General features: G+C 43.1%; 1 protein-coding gene across 3 annotated transcripts in view; it reads left to right on the forward strand.

Moving 5' to 3' along the window:
• The window catches only part of TMOD4 (tropomodulin 4), a 109,694-nt gene extending 107,878 nt beyond the window's left edge, over positions 1-1,816 (forward strand). For all 3 annotated transcript variants that reach the window (XM_069218480.1, XM_069218482.1, XM_069218481.1), the window contains exons 9-10: positions 496-640; positions 1,550-1,816. In XM_069218480.1, coding sequence (XP_069074581.1) covers positions 496-640; positions 1,550-1,572 — 168 coding nt within the window. In that variant the 3' untranslated portion in view covers positions 1,573-1,816. The remainder of the gene's footprint in view (positions 1-495; positions 641-1,549) is intronic.
• Positions 1,817-8,706: the final 6,890 nt, after the last annotated feature.

Raw genomic sequence — 8,706 nt, forward strand, 5'->3', positions numbered from 1 at the left:
CATTTCTCTGTCTGCTTTTGAATGTATGAGACTTATGTAACTAGGAGAAAGGGGTAAGATCTGTTCTACCACAACTTCCCTGAGAAGTCAGTGTCATGTGTCAGGCTGCCATAAATTGCCTTTAGTTTCTAGGTTTGGGTGAGGTGCTGCTAGGTAGCTAAAAGGGTTAGGCTGACTGCCCCCAGACAGTGTGGGATCGATTCAGTCACCCACATGCGGTGGTGCTGCCCAAAACCAGCAGTCTTACCTCCATGGTAAGAGTCCTACGACACCAGTAGGTATTCAAATTCTATTTCTTTTTCAATAGAAGTCAGTGAAAACTTTGGGGAGTGAGGTGAAACCCAGAAACGTCATGAATGCATCAATAGCATTTGAATAGTTGTCAAAGATGGAAGCATTAGAGCACCCTGCTTTTCTTTTTGGTTTTGGTGTCAGTATCCCAGGGGCACCCAACAATATCTCTTACTTGACCATGGTATCTGTCTTTCCTTCCAGCGTCACAATCTGGGTGACTCTGTGGAAATGGAGATGGCATCGATGGTGGAGAACTGCCCATCCATCATTCGCTTCGGCTACCACTTCACACAGCAGGGACCACGCGCCCGTGCCTCTGTGGCCATCACCAGAAACATTGAGACACGTGAGCATATGTTTATTTATTTATGCATGATCATATAGTGCTGTGTACCATGTTGTGGTGCAACTACTCTTAATAGGATAGCCGACCTTTGGTTTTGCCAATGAATAATAAGGTATGTTAGTCTGCGTAATGTGTAAGCCACTTGCATATCACAGAGTCTAGTCTGGGTGACACAATATTTCTTACTTCTCAGGTTAATAAAAATAAGTGACATTGAGGTTAATAGTAGCAACAACTCTAATTAACAGTGGTATGAAAATGTAAAATCTGAATTTTAGAAATATTATTGTGCTTCCTGGTATCTAAAGTCAGTGGTGCTCTTTGTCCCCTTCCTTGTCTATATTACCTTCAGGCCTTTTTTTAATTTCTGTGATTACAAGTGAGAACTTCTGGTACATTACCCATCATTTTAAGGAATTGGGCTCAGGAATCAAAGTAAGAAGTTGGTTCTTCCAGTCTATGTACTTAGCTCAGACTTTCACTCTTAAAAATAATCGTGACCAATCGTACAAAGCAGTTGCTGTAGTTAATTTTACCAGATAGATTAGTCCCACCACTTTCTGGTAACTAAGAGGTTTACGCCTCATGAGGACAAACATTGCAGATCCTGAATTACCAGGATAAAAACTTCAGGTTTTGTCTGATTGCAGGTACAGTTTCTCTCACATTTATCACAATGTGTGTGGGGACTCTAGGGGCTCACAGTCGCTAGCGGACAGGGGAAGAATGACAAGCAACTAGCTAGTTGAAGTATTTAATTCTCCTCTGTACTACGAGATAATAATTGATGGGGCCAAGACTGAACTTCTGATATGTACACAACCATCTACCTTCCTGTACCAAAGAATCTTGGTCATACAAGACCAATCATCCTCACTCTAAAGTCTTTTTTCTGTTTTTTTTCCTCAGGTCGCAAGCAGAAGAAAACATAAAAACTGCCAATCCTCAGTGACTTCATCCTACATCCACAACCCTACGTCCGCCTGGTGTTCCATCATCCAGGATTATTTAAATCCTGCCCTTATCCTTTACCCTGATCTTCACGTAGCCTCTTTCATGGAGGCTTTAGTTCTCCCTCTTCTACAACTTGGGACTCTCAGGTCAATTTTTAACCTGGAATTAGAACACCATGTCTTTTAATTCCTACTGTAAATAAAGAGTATATTAGGAAAGCCACCAGATCTCACCACTTCTTGCAGCACCTCATGCATGTTTATTTCCCGGCACTGTGATGAAAACTCCTGGCTCAGATTGATTAAGAGGCTTCCACTCTATCCTAAAAAAAAGATTATTTCTGTCAAGGAATAGCTGATAATTGAACTTACTGTTAGGGATATGTTGTCCATCTTTTCTTGAACAATGAGTGACCCGTACCTCCTTGCTTAAAACGTCATAGCTTAAAGGATGTGACAGCAGATAAAGGCCAATCAGATTTGATAGCCCTTTTAAGTCTGCAAGGGACTGTAAACTCTTGACCGCAATACTTATTCAGCAAACCCATTACCTCAAGATGTCAGCTTGGGTCTCCATCTGTTTTGACAATTTCTCAGGCCTGCTCATTTCCCGGTAACCTCTAGGCCATCTTTTATTTTTCACCCTTTCTCTGAATATAGGGTTACCAGATCGACCTATGCTTGCTCCTTTCCTGTCAAATAAGGACCCTAAATGTTTCCAGTAATGCTTGATGATTTATGTTATGTGTTGGTCTATAAGTGGTACATGTGTATTATATCTACATGTACTTAGGTCCCATTGAATCTGAGATGGGTCACAATGTTTCAGTCCAAGGGATCACTTCATGCTAACAAACTTGTCCTTTAAAGACCTGAGGAAGCAAAACCCAAGAACACTTGATTGCCATAACTCAAAACCATAACTTCCATTGTTTGTAACAATGTGCTTTGCAAAGTCAGTAGACCTTGCAATCAATGGGTTGTTAGTAGGCTATATTTTTTTTTTAAATATGAAAAAACCCACTGAGCAGTCTGGTTGTTCCTCCAGTGTTGACGATTGTCCTTTATAATGTTCTGATATTATCTGCCTTTAGTATGCAGTAGGGCCGGATTTCCATCACTGTCTGATTTTCAATTTTAATGACATGACACCATTGACTTTCTGTCCCCAATTTGACCTTGATTTCTGCAGCTAACTGCATGTCCATGTTTAGGGTGTGCAATCCACATGTAATGTGGCCTGTTTTCAGGTAATCGAGGCTTCGCTTTACTGCCATCAATATGTCCACTTTTCAGTTGTCCTTTATTTTCTTTAGTTAACAAACTTTCTAATTGCTTGAAGTTATACACTTTTCAATTGATAGTGGTCCTTCATTCATTTCCCTGCGATGCCTACTGTATATGCTTTAAAGATATCCACTTTGCAATTCTCCATTGATCCCTATACCCATACATCAGCTGCCTATTGGAATGGCTCGAGTATATCCACTTTGCAATTCTCCATTTATCCTTTTGTTTTTGTAATTAGCTGAGTCTCTGTTTCAATGACTAGAACCCACGTAGCACTCAGTATTTTGACAACCTGATAACACCCACTGCACAATCTATTTTGGAACCTGATGTTCATTTTGATGAGATTGCTCTTTTAACTTTTAACAAGCACAGCACTTTGCAATTTCCCTTGGAAGTCGATCACTGACTGTATGTCGTTGACTGTCCTTTTTATTGCAGTTATAAAGCCTTTGGCAATTGGGAGCAGCGCCTGGATTCCCATAGGTGGCTGTTTGTCTTATAATGTTGTGAAATCGTTGATTTAGCGTCTGCGGTTGCATTTAGATTTCCGTATGCTGTCTATTTTAGTGACGCGAAGCAAGCCACTTTGCATTTCACAATTTAGGATTTTTTACACGTATCGAACTCTGTGAAATAAAATGTAAGACTTAACAGCAGTTGTGTGGGAGTTAACACCCCTGTGAGCGAGATACTGGTGCAAAGACGAAAAGCTTGTGCTGTCCTTTTAAGTTATTAATATGTAAGTCAGGCCTGGGAAGCGCTCTATATTCTGCTTGTTAGACATGGCTGGCTGGCACCTGTCCCATGGCATGGGGGGAGGGCGGACATCTTGGGAGAGTCCTGTGGATCCAATGTCGTCTTTCTCAAAATAGCCTCTAAGCATCTCGAGGATATCGAGTTTGGAGGAGTCAAACTGTTTAAGTGACTTCCACACACCAGTCCAAAATCTTTACCTTCACCTGTCACTATTTGGACAGACTAACCTGTAAAACTGCACAGATTTTGTCCGTACTTTGATATTATTTTTAGTGCCTTAAGTTTCTTCTCGATTTTCCCACTTGAAGTGTTAACTCTGCACCTTTTTAATCCTGTTGGAGCTCTAGCTTTTAAAAATACGTGTTCTTCTGTGAAGTTTTTGCTTTTTCTGTATTGACCGTGAGAGGGGTCACCTTTTTTCAATACAATACCATGAACATAGATTCACCAGGCAGCCCGGATTTGCTGGTAAAGTCGCAGTTTTTCGCCATCTGCCCGGTGCATTTCAGTAAATCTAGGAGGTCCTGGTTTTCTAAAAGGATTGACTGAACACAGAAGGAGGCAGGCTTTCATGGGTCTTGGTGCAGACGTCTTTAGGTGTCCCAAGCAGAAATAAATGTATCTCACCCGAACGGCAGTTTGGGTAAACGCTGCATTGAATGCGGCCTGTTGAATAATTTTCTATGCTAGTGAATACGGTTATTAAATGAATTATGTAGTGTGCAAAACAGTAGTCTTTTCCACCGCCACACCCCAATATCCTCCTGGAAAGCCAAGATCAGTACTGTGCAATTCTCTGTTTCTGATGTACCCTGGCCAGACAAGGAATATCCTAGTAACTGTGTCATCTGTATATGCTTATACTGTTTGTTCATGCATAAAATGTTAATTAAAAGAGTTGATAGAAAAAACACATCATTGCGATCACCTGACACTGCCCATCAGTGTAAGATCTTCGAAAAACCCACCATTGCAAGCGCTTGACACCACCAATCTGTGTAAGCTCTTTGCACAACCCACCATTGCAAGCTGCTGACACTGCCCATCAGTGCCAACTCCTAGCACAAGCGATCAGTGCAAGCTCCTGACACTGCCCATCAGTGCCAACTCCTAGCACAAGCGATCAGTGCAAGCTCCTGACACTGCCCATCAGTGCCAACTCCTAGCACAAGCGATCAGTACAAGCTGACAGTGCCCATCAGAATCACCCATCAGTGCTAACTCCTAGCACAAGCCAGTGCAAGCTCCTGACACTGCCCATCAGTGCTAACTCCTAGCACAAGCGATCAGTGCAAGCTGACAGTGCCCATCAGAATCACCCATCAGTGCTAACTCCTAGCACAAGCCAGTGCAAGCTCCTGACACTGCCCATCAGTGCTAACTCCTAGCACAAGCCAGTGCAAGCTCCTGACACTGCCCATCAGTGCTAACTCCTAGCACAAGCCAGTGCAAGCTCTAGACACTGCCCATCAGTGTAAGCTTTTCACACTACCCACCACTGCATGCGATGCGCCTAAACCACCCATCAGTGTTAGCCCTTTGCACGACCCACCATTGCAGGCTTCTCACAGCATCAGTGTAAGCTCTTCGCACTACCCACTATTGCAGTGATGTTCAAAGTACGGCCCGGGGGCCGCATGCGGCCCTCTGCTTAACAGCAGGACTGGGCTGCTGTTTACTCAAATCTGCACAATGATTACAAATATGTTAAATTAAAGGAAACCTCTTATTGAAATGTTAATTGGAGGCAAAAAAAAAGGAAGTAACTCGGTTGTCCTGCACCTTTAGGAAAGCTTTCATTTTAAAGACCTACTGCACCAAATTTTATAAATATAATAAGGTCTCTTCAAAAATCAAAACTGTATTTCATTAACATACAGAGTTGTTTCAATTTAGTACATCAGATTATATCAGTGTATTGAGAAGTATTTGCTTTTTAAGTGATGGTTTTCAAACATAAATCCAGAAACATTCACCCCGCCACCCTGAAAACTATGCCATTAGTAAACTAATAGGCACATCAGTTGTTATGGGCAGTCTTTGGGTGGCCTGGGTTCTTATTACACATGAACAGTTTATTAAATTAAACACAGGAGAAGGTTTTGCACAGGGCACATCCTGAAGTCAAGTACTTTGAGGTTCCCTTGTATGCACTAATGAAGAAAAAGGGCAGAAGTGAAATAAAAGAATTGTCTAGGATCACACATTTTGCTAAAGTGGGGAAGCCAGGATTCATACCAGGTTTTCTGGTTTCACATTATGCAGTTCACCCACCATACTGCACCCTCCGCCTTCCGCCTACCATCAGTGTTAGCCCATTGCAAGCGCCTGATATCGCACATCAGTGTGTGGACTTCGCACAAGCTGTAAGCTCCTCACACCGCATCAGCATAAACCTCTCACACACATCAGCAATCCTGTCTCCGCACTACGGCGCACAGCATTCTCACACTGTACAAGCTGTCAACTTCTCACACTGTGCATCAATACTACATCCTCGTACTAGCCAACAGCAAGACCTGCTCATACTGTCCCCACCACCCCCGGTGCAAGCTTCCGTCACGTCCCACTGGAAACACCCCGCACTTCTCACCAGTGCAGGTTCCGGCCACTGCTCATCAGGACTCTCCTCGCACCAGGGCAAACCCCCACAGCCCCCTTCAGGGCAACACTCTTACACCGCCCATCCGCGCCGATGCTCGCGCTTACCAGCGGTGCCAGCGTTTCACACTGCCCGAAAAGACAACCTCTCACACTTTCCATCATTGTAGCGTCCCCAACTGTGCAACCGCCTCACAGTCCCACCAGCGCAAACCCACCGAGGTGCCGTGCACCGACCACCTGTGCTGGGGGTCAGACTCCCTCCCCTACCCGTACTGGGCACCACCCTGGACTGTAAAAGCAATTTTGGTCCAGTGATCTGCGCCGCAGACCCCGTAGAGTAGGCATCAGTGTTTATTTTTAGTGGCCTTACGGCTCCTATTCAAGGGCACTTTGTGGCACGCTTTACTACAAAGTTTATTTGACAAGATGTTTCGTACTTTAAAAAAAAAAAAAGTCTCTGTCTCTTCAAAAGTTTGAGACAAGGATATTATCTAAAATGTTAAACATACCCTGATGAAAGATCCCTTTGCGAATTACCCAATGAGGGTTAGGTTATTGTAAAATTACGAATGTACACAGAAGTGTGGGGGTCCCCGCTGCACTAGCTCGGCGCTACCCCCGACACGTGACGCTGGGACTCAACAAACCCTGTTAATTGACAAACATCTAAAATGAGAACTTCACGCACTCGCTTCTGCTCTGCGCGCCGTCCGCGTCCAAGACCCGGTCGTTGCTGCCACCTGATGGCAGGCCCGAGAGGTGCAATTCTATTACAAGCGTCAGTCGGTTGGGCTACTTAGGCCAGAATCGGAGACTAAGTTTCACCCTAATGGAGCGCAGCTTGGTCAGCATGATTTGAAGGGGTTGTTATCTTCAGATTTCCGACAATTACACTGGCACATGATGTTAAAATACATTACACGACCAGCAAGGCGCACAAGAGGGGCTTAAGAGGCAGTAGAAGGAGAGCAACGCGGATTGATAGGTGTACTATGTGAGAGAAAGAGCATTATTTTGAGAAATAACCAACATTTTTGAGTCTTTCCAGAAAGAAAGGAGAGAGAGAGTGTGTGCGTTTTTGTCTGTGTAAAAACCCCTGGTGACATCCGACAGACACCTCACCATACCCGACTGAAAGCACATGCACCAATTATTTGCTTACATTTACTTTACATTTATTAGGGGGCTATACTCCCCCTTGAAGCTACGCCCCTTACGAGAATCCCAGGGTTGACAGTTACCACCACTGGCTCACTGTGGTATACTAATCTGCCTGCGCTGGCAATGGCCTTCTGTGCATGTTATGGGCCTTATTTTTCCTTTCTCAATAAACTAATATTTGGCCATTCCTCACACTAGAGATTATTTACCTATCTTTCCCAATACGATCTCTGGTACTCGGGCTGCTCCTAGGAGAAAAAGATTCTCAGTACTCCGTTGAACCATGTCAATGATGCATTTGCTTGCTTTAAGAATCGTTTAGAAATCATTTAAACAGCTTTCAAATATCTTTCAAGCAATTTCTTCGTGTGTTTTCCTGTTTAAGGTTTAGATTTTAAAAAGGGAAGAAATAATGTCTTTCACTGTCTCAAGCTATTTTTATGTTGTGCCACGTGACAGCTTTAGGTCTCACCAGTTCCATGTTTTCAAACGAAGTATTAAGTACAAATGTGTATAGGATCTTTCAGCCAGCCATCTTCACCCATTTGTCTGTTCAAATGCCTTTAATAATTTGCTTCGAGCTATGCTAGCCTAAAGAAGAGGGATAACTGGAAGGCCATTGACTCGATTCACTGTAAGTGACATTATTTTGTGCTTGCACATGTGCACATCCACTTGGAAAGAAAGCACACTTGAGTGTCAATGGTAGTATATCAACCCCTCTATTAATTTTGGCTTTAATACCTGTTTTTAAAAATTGTTTGACAATGGGCCATCTATTACTCACATTTTCCAAATGTATGCATGCCACATGCAAATAGACATTTTTATTTTTTTTATTATGTTTACACATTTGGGGCCAGATGTCTGAAATTCCTATTTTGCTTTTCCTAAATGGAAGACCCTAAGAAATTGCTATTCAGGAAATGCAAAATGGAATGTACAAAATAGAGATTTCCTAGTAGCGACTCCTACAGACAAAGATTCACTAGTAGGAAATAGCTATTTAAGAAATGCTACACCATTGTTTCCTATGGGCCTAAAGGCCAACAGGTACAAATGGTTTTGCATTTCCAAATTTGAGATTTCCTAACAGGAAACCACAAATTAGGAAATACAAACCAAAGAGTGCCCAGGGGCCTAATGCCCACCTTGATGCGCCCACCTTGATGCACCCCCCCCCCCCCCCCCAAAAAAATGGTGCACATCTAAAGTGCACTATTGCCCTATGGGCATTTGCACGCTACCTGTCACTTTAAAAATGCATTTTGAATGCACTTCTTAGACTTGCACTTGGTT

The sequence above is a fragment of the Pleurodeles waltl genome, chromosome 12 (genome assembly GCF_031143425.1).
Source record: "Pleurodeles waltl isolate 20211129_DDA chromosome 12, aPleWal1.hap1.20221129, whole genome shotgun sequence".
Taxonomy (NCBI): Eukaryota; Metazoa; Chordata; class Amphibia; order Caudata; family Salamandridae; genus Pleurodeles; species Pleurodeles waltl.